Source organism: Neovison vison, chromosome 13 (genome assembly GCF_020171115.1).
Source record: "Neovison vison isolate M4711 chromosome 13, ASM_NN_V1, whole genome shotgun sequence".
Taxonomy (NCBI): domain Eukaryota; kingdom Metazoa; phylum Chordata; class Mammalia; order Carnivora; family Mustelidae; genus Neogale; species Neogale vison.
This window is the reverse complement of record NC_058103.1, coordinates 102297105-102318412: the sequence shown is the minus strand read 5'-3', so window position 1 is coordinate 102318412 and position 21308 is coordinate 102297105. Positions and strand designations below refer to the sequence as shown.

The 21308-nt window shown below is 43.6% G+C and overlaps 1 protein-coding gene across 2 annotated transcripts in view; it reads left to right on the top strand.

Moving 5' to 3' along the window:
* The first annotated feature begins 832 nt into the window (after positions 1–832).
* The window catches only part of ANXA2 (annexin A2), a 44144-nt gene continuing 23668 nt past the window's right edge, over positions 833–21308 (top strand). Inside the window, exons 1-3 of one of the 2 annotated variants that reach the window (XM_044231375.1) lie at positions 833–913; positions 12690–12748; positions 15724–15823. In XM_044231375.1, coding sequence (XP_044087310.1) covers positions 12701–12748; positions 15724–15823 — 148 coding nt within the window. In that variant the 5' untranslated portion in view covers positions 833–913; positions 12690–12700. Of the gene's footprint in view, positions 914–1010; positions 1115–12689; positions 12749–15723; positions 15824–21308 lie in introns of those variants that run through there. The other variant, XM_044231376.1, reaches the window with a different exon arrangement.

Here is a 21308-nt window from a genome sequence, read left to right as displayed (position 1 = left end):
AAGAACGAGTTATGAAAGAAGGAAGGAAGGCAACTTCTTTGTTGGAACTTGAGGCTCAAAGCCGCCGCCCCCACCCAGCCCTGACCGCCTGCCACGAGGACGCGCAGCACTGCCAGGGCGCGGGGTGCAGAACGCGGGTGCGGGAAGCGGGGAGAGAAGCTGAGAGGACGGCGCTCCGGAAAAACGGGCTCCTCTCGGAGCCTGAGGGGGTGGAATCTTGGAGCCCGGCTTTGGCCTCCCACCCGTTTCTCTCATCCCAACCGTGGCTCCGGGCCTGGCTGCGTGCTGTAAGGCCCGGGCGAGCCAGTCTTCACAGGACCGGACCCAGCAGATCGCCCGCCCCACTCTCCTCCCGGGAACTGCTTGCTGGTCAGAGGTTAAGCTAATGTGTTTGCAGACGGTAACTGGGAGCTGGAACTGGATGCCAACAGCCCCTCCTCAGGGGAATCTCGATTTATGTTTCCTGGAACAATTCTTTCTCCCATTGCATCGACGCTTAAAAAAAAAAAAAAGTGACTTAACCAAGCTTACTTTGCTAATTTATTAGCCTAAGTCAGGGTCTGAGAACTCGACGTGGCGCTAAAATAGTAAAAGGAGGGAAGGGTGGAAGAAACGAGGCCGCTGATGGGCCTCAAGGAAGCCTCCGCAGTGCTTTAATGGAGGGTTGGGCTGAGGGCGCGGGGGCTGCTCCCGCAGGTCGAGACTCAGAACGTTCCAGGGCGAGGCTGCCCCAGTGGGCGGGCGGGCCAGGGAGGGTGAGTCACCCTGACTCCGGGTGGGAGCGGGCAAGGGGAGGCGGGGCGGGGCGGGCCTCCCTTCACAGCGCGGATGTGGCGGCTATAAAAGCCCCACCCAGGGCAGCCAGCTCCGCTCTACAACTGAGGACGCTCGCTGCTCTCGGCGCCGGGCCCAGGTAAGCGGGGTGCGCCCCGCCCTCCCGCTATGGCCCCGGGGCCGCCGCGCTAGCGGGGCGGGGAGCAGCGGGAAGAGAGGAAGACGGCCTTACAAAGAGCCTTGGGCCACAGGAACCCGGGAGGCCGTCCAGGGAAGGGGGCTGGAGGGACGGTCCATACTGGGGTTCTGCGGAGAGCAGCGCTATAGCGCTGGTGGCCTGGTAAGAGTGGCCTGGGTAAGAGTGAGGGGGGCTGGTTGTGCTCTGGCGTTAGACTTGCAAGGCAGAGGGAGGAGGGTGGGGCATCCCCCCCGAAGTGTTCCCAGAAAGCTGAGAGAGGGGTGCCGGGGAGGGGAACAGAGGAAGGCGCCACATTCCTGACGCGCCGGGCGCCTGGGTAGGCAGGGTGTGGCTGCTCGGGTTGCCTTGGGTCCCAGGCTGAGCAGGCTTGGGGGCAGTTCCCTCCACGTTGAACAAAAGCTTAACGGCCATCTAGAAAGTAACCTCCCTCAGTTTTACTTTGTTTGAAAAAAACAAAAACAAAACAAAACAAAAAAAACCCACAACCAAACCCGCATTTGTGGAACTTGTAGGACCAGCTGGAGAGAAGCAGTGGGGGGGAGGGAATGAGAGGTGGGAGTTTGTAGGGGTTGCTACCTCTCTCCCCAGTAAAACAAAACAAAAGGAAAAACAACAACAACAACAAAACAAAACAAAAAAAACCTCGGCGCATTCTCTTTTGTCTAGATTATCTTTTAGGAGAACAACCTCTGATTTCAGCGTTATCTGGAGAGTTTCCCACTTGGTTGACCATTTTTGCGTCAGGAAGTGTCCCCCAGGGTTGGGGAGAGGGGAGGAAGAGGGTTGTCACTGACTGTTCTCCACTCCACATGATGCAGTAGTGAGTCAGGAACGAGGGTGTAGAAAAGGGCGTCGCCCGGAGACTGCTCCTAGAGCTCTGTGGCGGGTCTCAGCCCTTGGTGTGGAGGGTTGGATTCCATCAACTGGCTGTTGAGAAGGTAGGAGGAGAACACCAATTTCCTTACCTGGGAAAGTGGCCTAAGGATGCCCATTCTTACCTCCACTTGCACAATTATTGTGGTAAACTTCGAAAAACATGTTCTTTCAAAAATAAATATGTAAAGCACACTGAAATCATTAGGTGCTATGCCATTGCAAATGGTCACTTTTATGTTGAGTTGTTCTTAAGCTGTGAGTATTCTGAATCTGTGGAAGAGCAGTAGCTTCATAGGTGCACATTGGGTCTTTATCTAAAGCCTTAAGATCCTAGAGCCCAGGGCTCTGGGCATTCAGCTCAGACTGACTGTACCAATGGATCCTGCCCAGAAATATGTGGTACTGTGCTGGTCTGGAACTTGGTGGTTTGGAATGCTGAATGTACCTTCTCACTGAAACAGTATTTAAAGGTTTTTAGGTTCCCAGGTTAGCGCAGAAATTCTACTTGAGGTGCATGGTATCTAAGTACTATATTGATAGTACATGCTTAATTTGGTGGTGGGGGGGAAAGGTAGGGAGGAAAGGTGGGAGAATAAGGGATGAGGATATGTGGGTAGGAAAAACAAATTTGTGAAATATTATTCTGGAACTTTCCTTGGTTTTGAGATTGGCCCTCATTATTTGGAAAATTATATCTTTGCCCCCGCCACCTTTGTTTTTTCCAGCTTCCTCCTTTGCCCTTAGCATCCCTCTTCTCTGACATATTATAAAAGCCATTACTGTCATCATTTCTGCTGCTGCCCCTTCTTCCCATTTCAGTGTACTTATACCCAGCTGGAGGCCAGCAATTTGAATCAATATTCAATAAGTTAGGAATGTTTGGTGGTCCTGAAATCCTCAGCAACCTAAACAGACCTGTGTTCTGTGAAATTAGAGGCCATGGAGTTAAGGAGCCACATAATTACAACTTTGAGGTCTTGTGAATGAAGGAAGATTTCAGATGAGGCCAGGTTCAGAGAGACAAACTCCAGAGAGGAGTCCGCTGGCCAGTGGTGTTAAGACATTCCCCTTCTTCCAAGTCTATCGATTATCTCAAAACTTAAGGGTTTCTCCGAAAGTATCTATCACATCTGTAGTGCAAGGGTGTGCCCATCAATGTGCATTTCTTTAGTTAAGGATTTATGATTTGGAGACCTAGATTTTGTAATTTCCCACAGTGCCAAATGGACTGCCTGTGGCAAATGCCCAGGAAATACTGCTTATTCACTGGCTTTGATTAGGTGCTTGTTCTTGGATTGCACCTCAGTATTTAACATCTTTTGTCTTTGAGCTATTAAAGTACTGTATTGACTGACATTAGGCTGGCTGTTGTGGCCATTAGTTTCCTGACAAATTTCTGATTTAAGTAGTTTTCCTGGCAAGGTAGGTATCCTTCTGTAATTGCTATTGATTTTGTAGGCTGTAGCCTCTTCCTGCACCATTGGGCCTAGAATCTTGTACTGACACACTCATGAGCCTCGGTCAGGGCTGTGGGCCTGCTGAGGCATTTTTTGTTAATGGAGAGTGGCCCTGTCACAAGGAGGAGTTGCAGTCTCTAGTGGTTTGCTTTGAACATCTATTCATTCCACAGTATTTTTGAGCATCTATCAGGTTCTACTTGCAGATAGAGGTACTGGGTATGCAAGAGTGAACAAAACAGACTGAAAAAAGCCAAAACTGAATCAAAAACCTGCTTTGTAGACTTGAAGTCTGTTGGGGAGAGGAAAAAAAAAAAAAAAAAGCCCAAGTAAGTGAATTATATAGACAGTAATTAGGTTTTGAACTTTACATTTTTCCCAAATTAATATTTTAGTTTCCAAATTTGGCAGGGGCTCATTTCCCCCTTTAATCTAGATGTTCCACAAAACTGAGTGTCATATTTAGCCTGCCTTGTGGTAGTGTTTCTTAAAGTTATTGTGACTTAACCTGCCTTCCAGATTTGATTGTGAGAGTTAAACAGAAATGGAATGCTCCTTTTTTTTTGCACATGCGAATCCACCTCCCTCATTTTCCCTGGTGCCACACCCCATTCTAGTTAGAGGCTACATCAGGAAATTCCAGTTCTTTTAAAAAATTCTTTCCACCCCTTCACTGGCATGCTTTTCCTTCTGTTACCAGAAGCAGTCTCCATCTACTTAGTTGGGAAGCAGGTCAGCAGTAGGGGTCAGGAGATGCCCAGGCTTGTTTTGGGTGGTTCCAAACTGAGATTAGCTGTGAATCTCTCTTCTGGGGTAAACCCTGAAGTTTGAAGACCTCTGCTCAGTCTTGTCAGAGAGAAGTCAGTACATCCAAGTAGTCCGAGTTCTAATCCCTGGTTTGGTGTAGAAAGTTCTGAATCAGGGGAATGGCTATGACCTGGAGTCCTTGCTCTTTGTCTCTCTGCCACACCCAGTGTACATACTCATAGCTCAGAGGAAATGGGAGTCCCAAGGCCACTTGCAAGTTCTTCCTCCTTTCTTGTATTCCAAGTGCCCTAGGAGATGTAGGTTACATTTGCATGTTGTCCAGGGGACAGAGCTAGGACCCGGGTGGCCCTGGAAGTACAGAGGTGGGGTGCTGGGGTGGGAGTGGGCTATCTTTCATGATGAGGAAGAGGCTGCCTGTGAAGTGACCTGCCAGGCTTTTGAAGATTTGCAAGGAAACTGGCAGCTTAAGCATCCTTTGGGACTGGAACTGCATTTAGGATGTTCATTCTGAGCAAGAGAAAGAAAATGCAGCAAGAGTGCATTGAAAAAAGAAGCCATAATGATATGGAAAGACCTCATGTGTGTAAACCATCCATAAATGCCACTAAGCACCTACCATTGGTAGGCACTGTGCTCTGACCTATAAGGAAGCAAGTGGATGTGACAGAAACCCTGCGGGCAGATAAAATGGAAGACCATCTTTATATACTCATTTTTGATATTTCACAGACACACTGAGACAGGAGCCCGGAGCAGGGAGAGGTGCAGGAGAAAAAGTATAGTATTTTTGTAGCCTGAAGTCTCATGAGGGTGTCAGCTGCTCAAGATTTCGTGTTCCCAGAGAACCTGGGTCTTGAGGTGGTAGAACTGTGCTGAGTATATTCAGAGGAATTACCACCCCAGTGTCACTGCAGTGTGTGTGCAGGTATGCACTCGGGGGGGGGGGCTGTGTAGAAGATATTTATCGAAATGTAGGTGAAGTCCAGAGTTTGGGAGATTTTTTTTTTTTTTTTGGAAGGTTTTATTTATTTATTTGACAAATAGAAAACAGGCAGACAGAGCGGCAGGCAGAGGGAGAGGGAGGAGCAGGGACTCAGTTGCAGGACTTGGTCCCAAGACCCTGGGATCTTGAGCTGAGTCCAAGGCAGACACTTAATCGACTGAGTCACCCAGGTGCTCCCAAAGTGTGTGAGATCTTGAAGGCTGAGGTTAGGCTTTTTTTCCTCCTCCTCCTCCTCCTCCTCCTTCTTCTACTTCTTTTTAAGATTATTTATTTATTTGAGAGAGAGAGACAGATAGTATGCGAACAGGGAGAAGAGGGAGAAGCAGGCTTTCCACTGAGCAGTAAGCTGGACGCAGGGCTCTATACCAGGACCCTGGAATCATGACCTGAGCCAAAGGCGTTGCTTAACTGACTCAGCCACCCAGGCGCCCCCATTTAGGCTTTTTCTGTAGACACCAGGTCTCCATTAGAAACACAGTAAGTGGGCCATAAAACATTGACATTGTGCTGTAGCTCGAAGGCCTTGATTTCCTAACCCTGAAACTGTCCCATGCCGGCTGACTTCATTCTTCCTGCCAGTCTCTTTCCACCCACTCCAAACCCATGACCAGGGACTGACGGAGAACCTCTGAGAACACGAGGTTGCCACGTAGGTCTGTTGGGAGCAAACAAACATATACTGATTCAGATCAGGTAGCGAAAGGGACAAGCCAGAGCAAGTGCTGTTGTGTCCGTCCTGCTCAGTTTGATCAAGGCCACTGGGCACAATTCCAGGCTTTCTGCAGGATGACTTGGCCCTGTGACTCAGGCATTGATAAAGACCATAAATCCCAGGAGAACAAGTGGTGTTTTCAGGAATGTTCTGTTCAATAAAAAGTGCTTGGGGTGGGGGGTGAGGAATAGACACAGTACAATATGAATTCCACTCCCAACCCCACTCGTGCAATTTTTTTCCTCCCCTTTTGGTTTAAAATTCCAGTCTGGTCCTATAGACCAGGAATGCTGCCCAGGGAAGGTTTTGGTGGGGAAACCCAACCCTCCATGCTGCCACCCACACACATTTTCACTTTAAAAAATCCTCGTTTGTATCATCCAGTTCCTGATTGATTCATCATGGTTGCTAGGGCTGTGTTTTGTGGTAACACATCAACACCACGTTTAAACTGTAAAGTGGGTGTGTCAACGAAACTGCTAGATTGTGCTCAGATTTCAGATTTGCCTGTGTAGTCCAGCCCCTTGCAACATGTTTTTGTTTGTTTGTGTGAATTAATGCTTGGGTTTTCTGGAGCTGGTTCTTAATTCATTACAGTAGAACTTGTTTTTGCTGTTTACAAAATGTTGACTTTTGGGTCAACAAAACAAAGAGTTGTTTCAACTCTTCTTTGCAAATTTTGTTTTACTTACCATTTTGGGGGAGAAGTTTAATCTGTTTCCCTTGTACTATTTCTACTACCACGTGCTTGATGTGAAACAATAAAATACAAAAAAAAGTAGGTAGGGTTTTAAAAAAGTAATCCTTTAAGTATCTTTAAGACAGTCCTTATGTTAAATGGAAATGATTGTTTTTCAACAGCTGCACAGATTTTGTTAATGTCTAGTTTTGCACTCCAAGAGCTTTTCCAGTCAGGCGGCTAACAGTCTTCATTCATTAATATTTTCAAGGCCAGAGGAGAAAACCGTTCCTTCACGGCGCCGGGATGGGGGAGGGGTTGGTGGCTGCCAGGAATGAGTGAGTGCATTCTCACTCCAGGGGTGACTTACTTCAAATCAGTTTGAAGTGGGTGTGGCTCTTTCACTAAGTTTTCTATCCCTCTCTAGTTCTTTCCTCTTTCTTTCTCTCTCTCTCTCTTTCCTTCCTTCCTTCCTTCTTTCTTTCTTTTTTAGATTTACTTATTTTTTGAGGGGGGTGGGGAAGCAATCTCCCTGCTGAGCTACAAGCTAGATGTGGGGCTTGATCCCAAGACCCCAGGATCATGACCTGAGTGGAAGGCAGCTGCTTAACTGACTGAGGCACCCAGGTGCCCTTCTAATTATTTTCTTAAAGAAAAACAAAAAACAGAACTACCCAATAAAGAGCTGCTTTAATGATCTTGTCTACTCAGCCAGCGCTTCTCTGGGAATGGGAGGTGCTGGTGTGTGCAGATACTACTCATCAACAGATTGAATTTGCTGGCTTTTCCCCCTTCTTTTTTACAAGTTGAAACCAGTTGGAGATCTGGGTGAGGTCGAAGTGCTGGAAAGAATGATGCAGACTGCCGTTTTCATGTGCTTTGAGAACTCTGCCAGGAAAGGAGTAGTGGTTCTGCTTTTAACACACTTTAAGAATTTTACACTGTGATGAGGAGTCAGTGGGAGTGGAATTTTCACAGGGCTCATACACTTCATTTTATTCTCAAAGCACTAGGTAAACTAAGGCAAAGCTACTGCTTATAGTAAGAAAATGCAGCCTCCAGAGCAAATGTGATGAACAGATTAGATGAGTATTGGGGAACTTTGGCTTTCTGGCTCTCCCTTATTTCCATAGCCACGCTTAAATTGGCACCATTCAGAAGCCAATATTTTAGACCCCTCACGGGGCACTACAGTAGACACAGCTTGTTTTACACTTGTCCTCTTGGTTCTCCCACCACCCAGGGACAGACATTCTCCTCCATTCTTTCTCCCAGTCTTTCCCGCATGTTTGTCTGGCTGGAACCTTCCAGGGTAATTGCCTTCTCAAACCTGTCAGTACCTCACCATTGATCTCTCAGCTGATCTCACTCATATTACTTTTATCTTTCTCTCTGTCTGAGTCTTCTTTGGAAGGGAGAACGATTGTGGTAAAGTTGCCAGGGTGAAGACCCGAGAGTCAGACGACCCAGATTCTGGCCCTGTCTCGGTTCTCATTAATTGCGTAATCTGGGCTAACGCCTCAGGTGTCTCTCACTGCAACAAGATGAGAAGAGAGCTGGAAAGTGCTGTGGGGCGTAGTCTGCATTTCACCATTTTGTGTGTGTCTGCAGGCCAAGAGTGTATGCTTGTCAAGGGTTTGTTGATTGATTATTTGAAGGTTATTTGTGTTTGTAACCTCCAGTAGCCCTACCAAGACTTTCTTTTACTGCTTTCAAGGGTAGCATTGCACTGACGTGTTCTCATTAATCAAATATATTATGTTAATGTTTTAATAAAAGTTCTGAGTGGCAAAGCCGACTTTCTTCTAGAGACTACCCAGTCCTCCACAAAATGACTGCATTGCCAAAGGATTGGATGTAATGAAGAAACAAGGGCTGAATTCTATTTGTAAGGTGAAAATGTGTTAGCCATTATGCTTGCATGAAATAGGAAATATTTATTGGATACCAGAGAACTTGCACAGAGCTATATAGCAAGCTTCATGGAGATTCTTTTATGCTTATTATGACATTTTTGCTTTTCCTGTAGAATGGTTATAAATAATACAAATATAAATGTTTACTCTGCCAAATACTGACTTGTTTCTAAAAGTTTACTTGGCACCTGGAGTGTGCAAAGGCTCTCTTAAGTTTGTGGGGAACCAGGATGCTATGAAGGAGATGAGGTAAAATATGCTCCTGCTGCTTTGAATTGTACTTAGACATTTGCCATTTGAATTCTTGGTACATGTGGGAACTCAGTACAGTGTGCTCCACAAAGAAGTCTGGTGGCACCAGAAAGTGCTTTTGGCATTGGAAGGTGGGAAAGGGCATGTGGGATGGCAGCTACAACCACCCCATGAGCAGAGGCCAGAGTAGTGGTGACTCCAGGAATGGGCACAGTCTCCTAACCAAGAGGAGAGGTGAAGGTAAGGAGATGGGAGAGGAAGCAGGGATCAGGGCACTGTGGATGAAAGGAATACAGCTTTTGGAGAGAAGCAAGTAACTGTGAGGGTCAGGCCACTTTTGCTGGGGGGGAGGGTTGGGTAGAAGACACTGATACTGGGTTTCTGTGCCAGTCTTGGAGGGCTGGCCTGACCTGGAATAAGAGAAGGCTATTGAAGGATGGGTTTTGAACCGTTGGATGAGATGATATGTAGGGATTTAATTGATAGTAGCATGTGGGATTGTTGTGATGAAATAACAGCACAACTGTGGACGATAAAACAGAAAGATTTGTGGGGCCTTTAAAGACCCCTATTTCCTGTCTCTCAGTGTGTTGTGGCTGTGGGAGGAGAATTAACAGGAATGGAGAGTATGTATCAGATTGTCTTTGGCTTATTCAGTAACGAGGGTCTCATGTGAGACAAGCTTAGGCAGCTGTCTGCAAAGCCAGTGCTCAGGGCTGGAAAGGCAGCTTGAAAGAGCTCTACAATAAAAACTTACTGTGCCTCTGTGGTCGAGATTCCCTAAACAGCAGAACCTGCATGAGGCACCTGATTTAAGAACGAAGTGGACTTTTAATCCACATTTCTTTGTGAGCAGAAACAATTCTGTTTGGAAGTCTGATTTACTGATCCTCTCTTTGGGGTTTTCCTTTTGTTTTGGCATTTTTATTTCTCATCTTTTATCTCTTTTATGGTGGGGACTAGAATTCTGTTAGGCAGATGACAACAGTTTACCCCTCACTGCAGACATACTGCAGTTCTGACGAGGCTCAGGGGTGATGGTCAAGGTCAGGATTGGGTGGTTAGTATCTTAGGGAATTCATCTCCACTTTGGTGATTCTCAGGCTGATGGATATGATGAGACCTTGTGAAATATTTTTTGGCCCAACTAGAAGTAAGAAATTTCTTGCTTTTTCTGTCAAGGCAGACTCAAATTTGTCTGTCCTGACAAGAAATCTCAAACTGAATTTTCACATGACCAGGCTACTGCAAACGTTTTTGGACTAGGATTGGACCATGGCACTGGGGGATCCTCTAGACCAGTGCTGTCCAACAGAAATAGAATGTGAGCTGCATTTGCCACTGTGAATTTCCTAGCAGGCCTATGAGAAAAAGGAAAAACAGGTGAAATTAAATTTAAATAATGTATTTTGTTTAACCCAAATAAAGCCAGCATATCGTAAGTACAATATATAATCAATAAAACCAAAACAGAGAGATTTTATGTCCTTTCTCTCACTCTAAGTCTTCAGAATCCAGTGTGTAGTTTACACTTACTGCACTTCCCAGTTTGAACAGGACACCTTCCAAATGCTTGATAGCCACGTGTGGCTGGGAGCTGCTGTATTGGGCAGTCCAGTTACAGAGATGCATGGCCTCCCATGCCAGAGTGGTATGTTTGCTATATAACCAATGAACCTATATGGACACCTCACTGTCATTCAAACTCATAGTTCCCATTAGGGTTCACTCTTAGTGCTGTACATTTTGTGGGTTTTGACAACTGTATAATGGCATTATAGTATCTTACAGAGAAGTTTCATGGCCCTAAAAATCTGCTGTGCTCCACCTCTTCATCCCTTCCTCCTTTCCCTCTAATTCCTGGCAGCCACTGATCTTTTATTGTCTCCATGGTATTGTCTTAACCAGAATATTATATAGTTGGAATCATACTATGTATGTAGTATGTAGCCCTTCAGACTGGCTTCTTTGACTGGTAATATGCATTTAAGATTCTTCCATGCCTGTTCATGGCTTGATGGTTCATTTCTTTTCAGTTCTGAATAATGTTCCATTGTCTGGATATACCATGGTTTATTTATAGAGCAAGACTTTTTATAATCAGGATTATATCCCAGAAGTGGAACATATTTGGGGGTAGGCGTGTCTGAGAGCTGTGGGTATAGGGGTAATTGGAATAGCCTTAACTTTCTTTTTGCTTTGCTTAAAAACTATTCAGTGGGGGTGCCTAGGTGGTTCAGTCGTTAAGTGTCTGCTTTTGGTTCAGGTCGTGATCCTGGGGTCCTGGGATTGAATCCCATATCAGGCTCCTTGCTGAGGGAGCCTGCTTCTCCCTCTCCCACTCCCTGTGCTTGTATTCCCTCTCTTGCTGCCTCTTTGTCAAATAAATACATAAAATCTTAAAAAAAACAAACAAAGAAACAACTATTCTGTGATTATTAAGAAGAGAGAGGGGGTGGTCTAGGAGAAGGAGCTCAGGATGAAAATCTTGCAGAGATATGTACGTAAGCACAAATAAGGGCGAATCTTATTACATCTGTCCACCTCCACCCAACACAGACTGGAGTCTGCTTAGTCCATAGTGTTCTGATAAGTTAGCAAATGTCTATGTCAAATACTCCCTCCAAGCCAGTTTTACAAAAATATTTAGATCATGCAAACTGTTGGGAGAATGGAAAACTGGATTTGCATGGACACAATTTCTTTGAGCAAAGAATATTAAGCAAAGAGACTGAAGCAGAAGTTATTACAATTCACATGTCGAATCCACTGTTTCAGGTTACAGCTCTGCTCTGTTTTCCTTCTTTGGGGGTGATGATGCTGAATGACCTATCTTGTCTCAATTGAGATAAATTTCCTGCTGCTTGGGCACTCTTCATTGGCAGACGTTGGTGTATCAATTCTGAGAACCGTGTGATTGCAAAGCTGGAAAGCCAATTCATCAGGCTATAGTGTCGCTGCCTGATTAAGTGTATTAACTGGAAGATGACTTCATTTCAGCCCTTTTGAATCTTAAATACAAGGGATCGGTTCTTTCTTGGGATGAGTTAATGTCAGAACATCTGTCCATGGTCTTTTTCATAAATAGCTGCATATCTTCTAGGCATTGCTGAGCTAAGAAAATAATGGATAATAATAAAGGTTCTATTTAGGAATGGGCCAGCGTGCAAATATTGTTGATTTCAGGTCCTTTTCAATAGAGAACATTACTGGTGAGAAACACAGAAGCAGTGCTGGTTGGACAAACTTGTCCCTTTTTTTTTTTTTTTTTAAAGATTTTATTTATTTCTTTAGAGAGAGTCAGAGAGGGAACACAAGCAGGGGAGGGTGAGAAGGAGAAGGAGAAGCAGGTTTCCCGCTGAGTAGGGATCCAACAACCATATGGGGGGATCCATCCCAAAACCCTGGAATCATGACCTGAGCCGAGGACTGATGCTTAACAGTTGAGCCAACCAGGTGCCCCAAGCTTATCACTTCTTATAAGAAGTGGAAGACTCAGTTTTATCCTGTTTGAACAAGTTGCATGAGCCTTGGGGAGCATTTTGTTTTTGTATTCACAAATGACATCTACCCCAGTTCTGTTTACACAGAGCATGAGAAAGACTGGCTACTTCTTCTACTTCTTTTTTTTTTTTTTTTAAACTCAAGATTTTATTTATTTATTTGAGAGAGAAAGAATGAGAGAGAGATCTTGAGCGAGGGAAGCAGAGAAAGAGGCAGGAGCAGACTCCTGCTGAGCAGGGAACCCAATGCAGAACTCGATCCCAGGACCAAGAGATCATGACCTGAGCTGATGGCAGACCCTTAACCTACTGAGCCACCCAGGTGCCCAGACGGACTACTACTTCTGTAGTCCATCCAAAACCTAAGGCAAACTATCTCTCAGCTTAATTTGCCCAATCATAAGATAGGAATTGCATCCATTTGCAAAAATTGCTCTAATATCCTCAGATGAAATGGTCCAAGAAATAGAGATTAGTATAATGAATCACTGCACTTCAGGGGAAAAGAAAGCCTCTTTGTAAATACTTGTGTTGTACTTTTTTCCTCCAGCTTCCTTCAAAATGTCTACTGTTCACGAAATTCTCTGCAAGCTCAGCTTGGAGAGTGATGTAAGTATATCATTTTGTGTAATTTTTGCAAATTAGATGTCTCTCTGGATAACTATGCTACTCTCTTTCCTTGTACATCTAAAGACAATGAGAACAAATATACACAGTTTTTCCCCTCTCTTCATTCCCCTTTTCTTCACCATTACTTTTACTGTTTCCAGTAGTTCAATTTGATAGAAACGTTATGGCACTAGAAACTTTTTTGGCATCACCTTAAAATTGGACAGGCATTAGTGACACTGGGGTGGCTGGAGTTTTATCCTGCTATATACTTAGTGTGTCAGTGGTGGTAATTGCCATGTTGATCCTTGAGTTTTAATGTCATACCCTGGCATTTTATTAATGATTGGCATAAGCTACAGCCATATCAAAAATGATCCTTGTGTTTTGGACTTATTACAGTGTCTGTGAAATTATTCTAGAAAAGGACTTACATGTTTGTTGTTGTTTTAATTTAACACCCGGGAAATCTTTAATCTCGAAAAACTAGGATAGTTGTGTGTGTGTTTTTTGTTTTGTTTTTGTTTTTTAGTTAAATAAATATTCTAATTCATCATGTTTGCTTTTTTGCTTTGGCTATCAGGGAGCTCAAAATTATATCTTATTGTCTTTCACAGGAAATATGTGAACCTGGAAATTCTGATGCTTTGTTTTATAGTCAAAATTTTCTTAAACTATATGTGAAATTATATGGAAATTACATGTCATTGCAAATACTTTTAGAATCAAGTAGAATATAAATTATGAATATGTAAAAATAGTTAATAATTCCATACATCTTTCTGGTCATCCTGGCAGAAATGGCTCTTACAAAAACTCAGCAGTAACCCTGGTTTGTAGGCATATTTTACAGGTACTTCAAAATGCGCTCTCACTGAAACTGAAATTCATCAAAGCACTTGACAGCAGTTAGGATTAGGTGGTACTGCTGTATTCTGTCTGGTACCAGCCATCAAATGTTCAGATAGATGACGTCTCTGCAGACACGGGTCGTATGGAGTATAGAGCCCATCTATTTTTAATCTTCCCTCGTGGAACTTGTGCACACTGTTGTTGGCAACACTTACAAGCTGCATGTTGAGGTCCAGACAAGTCCGAGAGCTGAACAATTTTTTTCCTTAATGGATCTGATCATTAGATAGTTTTTAGTATCAAATTTCAGAAAAGGCTTTTTGTGTGGCCTTTGAAGTTACTTTAGTATAATGCATCTCTCTGTGGAGAGATGGGACTGCAATAGAAAATGTCGTATTTCCCCCCCATATTTTGGAGGAAGAAAAAAAATCATTTTTCCTCAATAATTTGATTTTTGAGACAGTTCTATAGGTAATAGGTTCAGTTATCCATTTAGTTTTGTTTTTAGAAGTTTTATTAAAGATATGCAAAATTTTCCTACTTCTTGTTGTTTTTGGAGTAAGTTGACATAGCACCTAGGAAATGAAGCCATATGTGATATGGCTCAATGAACAGACTGTCTGCCTTTGTAAATAATTGACGGCATTGTTAATAAATAGGGAAATGTTTTTCTTAGATTTCCAGCCACATTTTGTAGCCACCATAACAAATAGAGTATTTCAGAATAGCCCTTTGTCCTTACTTTTTTCTGAATGTATGTTCCATCTCCATTGATTTAATCTTATTGGAAAGTTTAGTAAAATTAGACGGAAAATACTTTAATAATTCACTGTGTTTCAAAGGTATACGTGTTAACTGGATTTACTGTTTGGCCAAGATGGTCACAAGTACATTTTGAAATAACTCTGTTCAGTCCTCCACTTAGATTTCTGGCTTGTCCTGGGAAACATTTGAGAGGATGTCATCTTAGTTACTTTCCTGTATATAACTGCACTCCTAATAAAACCAAATGAATGAGTGCTGGAATGCTTCTTTATGTTTTGCCTATGGGTGGAAAGAGTCAGGCTCTGACTCTTCCCAGAAACTGAACTAAGGCAAGGTCATCACATTATGATGGGCATTATGTACTTGGGGGAGGTCGTGGGGATGGATGAGTCTTGAAGTTGAAGGTTCTACAAGTTGATGGTTCTACTGACAATCGAAACCACGCTGTCCATCTTCTGCATTCTCTTTGCTTTGGGATTGGGTAACAGGGTGGAGGGAAGCTGTAAGAGCTCTCAAGGAAAGAGAGAAGTTAACCCTTCGGATAGAAGGACTGATGTAGACGCATACTACTGTCCTTGCTTCAGTCTGGGATGGAAGTGGGTCCATCAGATCAGGCAGGGTAATGGGCTTTGAAAAGCATTGGAAAAGGAGGAGAGTATGGTTTAAAAGGCCATAAGAAAAAAAATTAAAGAAAAAAAATAGAAAGGGTGATAGGAATAGGGTTAAAAGCATAGTGTTAAAGACAGCAGAGGAGAGGGAACAAGGGAAAGAGCGGGGAGCAGGAACTTAGCGAACACAAAGAGGATGTGGGCCAGGAGGCCTGACCACCTTGGTGCCCCGGCTTCCCTCACTTGTCTGATAGTCTGAAACAAGCAAGCCAGCATTTTACATTTGCATTTTGAGGAACTGTGAGCTCAGCGATATAGGCCCAGTGGAAATTCAGATGCCTGTAGCAAAAACTTGGCTAAACACACTTGTCATTCAGGCCTTTCCACATTTTCAGCTTGTTTCAAATCGTTGCTGGCCCAGTTGAATGCTTTTCAAAGTCTTCCCAGATAAGTGGTGGTTTCCAGTGCCCAGCTTTGGGTTGTCTGCTTTTGAACTTGGACTAGAAGTAAGAGAAGTGAAATACAGATAGCATTTTCTAAACTAGCTGAGCTTTTGAAGATGAAATCTTATTAGAAACCATGAAGTTTCTTATTTTCTGTTGTGAAGGCACATTAATACTTCCCTAGTTACATAGTCTACAAGTGATTTGAATTGTTTAAAGAAACAATAGAAGAAATCTGTTTCAGGGATACTTCAGCAGGAGGATTTTAAATGTGTCTGATTTGAGTATGTTTGTCTTTTAACTTCAGCACTCCACGCCCCCAAGTGCATATGGGTCGGTCAAAGCATACACCAATTTTGATGCTGAGCGTGATGCTCTGAACATTGAAACGGCCATCAAGACCAAAGGTAGGTGACATTTGTCCTTCTCTTGTCAGGCTGACAACGACTGAGGCATTTTTAGTTATCTCTTCATTCTCCCTCAGATCTCTGTTTACTGGTCATTTGAAATTGTCCTCAAGCTTTAATGGAGTGGATCTAAATCTTTTCCATCTTACCCCACCCCTCCTTCCCTTCATCCTTTCCTTTTTCCCTTCCTCTTCCTTCCTCTCTTTGGAGAGAAGATTTAAAACATGAGAAAGTTTTTTTTTTTTTTTAAATATTTTATTTATTTATTTGATAGAGACACAGCAAGAGAGGGAACACAAGCAGGGGGAGTGGGAGAGGGAGAAGCAGCCTTCTCATGGAGCAGGGAGCCGGATGCAGGGCTTGATTCCGGTACCCTGGGATCATGACCTGAGCTGAAGGCAGACACTTAATGACTGAACCACCCAGGTGCCCTCATGAGAAAGTATTTTAACCAAGGAGCCTAGTGATGGGGAAACAGGCCTCAGCTGAGGCTGGAGGCCTGATTCCCTGGGTGTGTGTTTTGGCCTCAGGTCTTTACTTTGAGGCCTCAGTGCCTCTTCTAGTAAGGAAGAGTTTGGTCATGGTGATCCCTAACTGGCCTTTTTTCCCTGAATTCCCCTGATTTTTCAGGACATTTGTTGGAAAAATGCTGGGAAAAATTATACTGCTTTGCTTTTAGATCTATTGAAGAAAAAACTCAGGTTTTTTTTTTTAACCCCACTGGTTATATCATTCCTTAGACCTGGAGCTTGAATTAGAAGAGCCGTCAGAATGAGTGTATTTCCTGGAGTTCCAGGATGAGTAAGAGAGGGCCAGAAGGTGTAAGAGCTTCCCTTCGAAATAAAGCAGATAAAGCATTTGATTGGGTGAGGCTGAGTAAGAACTTGTCCAGGTCATCATTGTGCTGTTTTTTTGTGTCTATAAAAGTCAGTGTTCAGACTCTCTGGCTTATGTTAATGAAGCGTGTCTCCGTAGGATGGCCTCATCCCCCAAATCCCTGGGCATTCTGATTATTGTGGTGATGCTTGTGATTCACCACACTCTTTCCCCTTTTAGACAAAGCACTTCTTTTTACTGTGAGGCTAGTTGAGATGTGTACATGACCCAGCAGCCAGAGCAGCTGCTGATTCATACCTCTGCTAAAGAGCCATGGGCGGTTTGGTCTGGGAAGTCCGGTGTTTTAACTTACTGACACTTGTACAATTCACATATGGGTGACCGACAGACTGGGAACCTCAACCAGGATGACGTGGGAACCTCAACCAGGATGACGTAGGAACCCAAAAAAGAAGAGTGATTACATGTCCTGGCTTATTTACATCTGCACTATTTACTGATTGTGCCCCTTTTCACTCTCAGAATTGTTTTGTCTTTCTAAAACCCTTGGAGAGGGGCGCCTGGGTGACTCAGTGGGTTAAGCCTCTGCCTTCAGCTCAGGTCATGATCCGAGGGTTCTGGGATTGAGTCCCACATCGGGCTCCTTGCTTGGCAGGAAGTCTGCTTCCTCTCTCTGCCTTCCTCTCTTCCTACTTGTGATCTCTGCTGTCAAAAAAAAAAAAAAAAAAAAGTCGTTTATGTTCTGTGGCTCTGACTGGACATAAGGATTTGCATTATCCTAAAGCAGCCTTACAGTTAGTTCCCTGGGGACATGGCGTATCTCCCAGAATGACTCCCTGGACAACTGGAGGGAGAATAAGGAAGCATCCAAATTAGACCTTTCATAAGTCTTCTCTTTTTGATGCTTTCAATGACCATACTTGTCAAAGGCCAGGTTGGGAAGTCAGCAAGTCAGTAATCAGAAAATGAGACTGAAAGGTCCAGGCTCATCTCACCATTCTCTTTGGCAGAGCTGGGATGTAGTGGGCGAGAGATTGTGCAGTCATGGTTCTTCACATCTTGGCTCTGCCACTCATTTACTAACTATCTGACTCTGGAAAAACACTTAACTTCCTTAAGCTTCAGTTTCCACATACAAATTGGGGCTCATCAGAGTTCCACCTCACACAGTTGGGTGGTATGAAGTGGTGCCTGCCATTAGACAGTGCTTCAAATGTGCTATCTCAACACACATACACTCACTCACACATGCGTGTACACACACAGGCGCCTGCGTGCACTTGCCATGATCCACTTGCCTAAAACTCACCTTGTCTCACTATCTGGGTGTGCCTACATTCCTGGGGTTTCCCAAGAGCCCCTGCAGAAACACACATAACTCCCCTCACAGTTAACTCATCTGACAGAGATGGTGCCTTGTACACGCTTGAGACAAAGGCTGCTTTTGTCCTTGCATGAGAAAGCTTTTAAGCAACCTGGAATGTGAAGATTGCGCAAGTGAGCTCTGGTCATAGCTGAAACTCCCAGGGTAATAAAAATGCCTTCAGGCTCTTTCTGAGTTGGTTAGAAAATACTGTAGTTTCTAAACAGAGATGTCTGGAGGGGTGAGATTTGGATTTCTGCATTCCAGTGTGGTCAAAAGCAGCTGACATCACCATGATCCCGATTGCCACTATTGATTGAGTGCTTATTATAGCAAAGCATTGCGCCAGGCACTTTAGGAATGCTCTTCTTAGGTGAACTTCAAATTCATCCTGATGTAGTGTTATATCCTCTGCACAGTTTATGGGCGACAGAGTTTAGGTCTCTTGGCCTTGGTTTAAATTGGGGTTTGGTCAACTCTGTCCATCCCTAGGCCTGTGTTCTTAAACACCTCCGTGTTGTGCCACCCACCTGAAGACCGGACTTTCTCCCTTTGCCGTAAGTTATTTTCAGACATGAAAAACATTTTGCAGTTATGATTCTGTTGATCTCAGATACATGACGTATTTGTGGCCCAACTTTAGGCCCCCTGTCTTCTCTTCGTACTTAATGCCTAGTGACTTCTACTGAGGACCTCTTACTTATTTTTGGTGCCTAGTAATTGTAGAAAGTAATGGAGTTTTCTTGAATTAATTCTGTTAGTCTTATAAAATAATTTCTGGATTGTCAGTGTGTCTGGGAACCTTATATCCTTCTAGGAAATTAATGAGGAGAAAGAAAATTATATTCATACAGAGCTCAGTGTACCAAAGATGTTAATATCTGCATTGGTTATGGTAACAAAAAACCAGGCTAGTTGGGGAAAGATTTAATAGGTTCTGGTAACTCCCTCTGTGTTATACAGAATATCTGTAGACTATGAAATGTGAAAAATAAAATTTATGAACAATTTTTACTGAAATATAGTTCACATACATACAATTTGCCTAGGTAAAATGCACAATTCAATTTTTTAGTGTGTTTACCGAGTTGTGCAACTGTCACAGTTTAGGAATGCTTGTTTTAACATGCATTCACCTTAAAGTTGTTAGTTGTAGAGCTGATTCTTTTCCTTTCTTGTGCTTTCAGTATATTCTGTTTTCCAAATTTTCTATGAGGACATGTATCAACTTCACAAATGGAAGGCAATAAATTTAATTACCAATAGAAATAAAGTCAGTCATTGGGAAAGTTAACATTCCTTTGTCCCTTTCCTCTTCCTCTTGATATTTGTAGATAACTCATTCCACTTTTAAAAATGAGCTAATTAATATTTTACCCTCCCGTTTAAATGCCTTCTACCTTCAGTGTAATTAAGAGGCTTGCGCCACACTTTCACCCCACACCCGCCTCAAGCCCTTTACAGGAAGAGCACAATGCTTTGTAATTGCTGTTTCCTTGACATCAAAGAAAACAAAGGGTAAACCTCGAATACCTATAAACAAAGGCCAAAGTCCATGAAATGATGACTCTCTGGGCCTCCATCTCCTGGGTAGAGTAGCCCAGTACACGTGCAAGCATGTGCCAAGTACAGAGTTCTCTGGGCATTATCTGCTCTGTCTGACCGACCATGGACCTCCCTTTGGTCTGAGTGCTCTCAGGAACGAAAGCTGAGAGCAAGTCTGGAGGGTCCTTCCCTTACTATGAAACAAAGGATGATAAACTGGAACAGGCCTGGTGTGGGGGGATTAGAAAGAGGGGCCAAGCTGAGTGAGATCTGGGCTGGTAATAGGGATGGGAAGCAGTTACTATTACTCCTTCCCCTCGGCCTTATACTCTCTCACCTGGGCTGCATGGCTTCTGTCCTCATCGTGGGTCTCCTTGCTTCATCCACTGCAGAGTCTCTCTCTAGCTTCATCTCCAGGCTATTGGGAAACTTTACTCTTTAACAGGAGTGTGCAGCCCCCATCTCGTGGTAGTGTTAGCCCACTTCTCACACCCAGGTGCTTCCCACTAACCTCTTGGAGTGGGCCCATACTTAGCCTCTTCTCCATGCTTTCTCTGAGGAAGAGGCAGAATCAATTATTCCTTGGTCTGTGTCTCAGATACTTCATGTGAGGAATTCACAGCTCTTGTCATATTGTGGTGTTATTTATGTATGGAATTGTTTCTCCCACCAGAATGTGAGTTCCTTGAGGGCAAGGATTTTATTTCATCAAACTTACTTAATCTTATTTACACAGCCCCTGAGACTGTGTGAAAAAGTATATATTTAAGCTATATTTAAATAGTAGTCAAATGTACACAGATCCCATACCACACAAGGTGAGTGCAGAGAAGGGGGACACGTGGCTGGTGAGATGAGGCTGCAGAGGACATTCCAGAATCTGGACAGTAGCCAGAAAGGTAACAGTCCCCTAGTGAGCTTTGATCTGTTTTCACAAAATGAATTTAGCTTATGCTCATAAGTCTGCTTTGTTTTTAGTTTGAAGGGATCTCTGTATTTCTTGAGTATGTTACCTAAATCGAATGCATGGTTGTTTTGTGTATACTCTGGCTTGAGGTAGACTGTGCAATTATTTACCTTAATTTATGTCTAGTTTTAAACTGAATAAAGCCATGCAAAAGTAGTAATATTGCTTAATTAACAAGAGGTTTCTGAGACTAAAATCTGTAGGAGTCTCTTGGTCTAGATTGGCCTTGGGTTAAATATATACCGTGGAGTGTACAACACAGCTGTGAATGGTTTACCATATGGGTCCAAATAACTAGAAAGGAAAGTCAGCTAAATTAGAAAAGGATGAATCCAGACTACATAAAATAGATTGTAATTAGAAGCAGCACAACCCCAGAGTTTGTGTAAGTGCCAATAGACTGGTACAGCTTTGGTCTCTCTCTCTTTCTCTCTAAAGGGGTGGGAAATGAGTTGCCCTATTATTATTGCCAGTTTTGATTTTAGCAGTATTTGTGTTCTCCGGAAGGGATGCAAAAGGGGGTGTTTTTCCCCCCCCCCCTTGCAAGCACAAGAGAGAAGCATAACTGCAGCAAGTTTTTGCACTTATTTTTTTCTTACACTTTTAAAATGGAACCATGTTTTCTATCATGGCCAAAAATACGAACATCCCATGCCAGTGGAAAGCAGGCCAGGATGTGTATTTTTGGTTTCACCTGCACACCTGGAGGAATATTCGTTCAGCTGAGACAGCAATTAGGAATAGAGTCTCTTGAAGATGCCAGGAGGCAGACT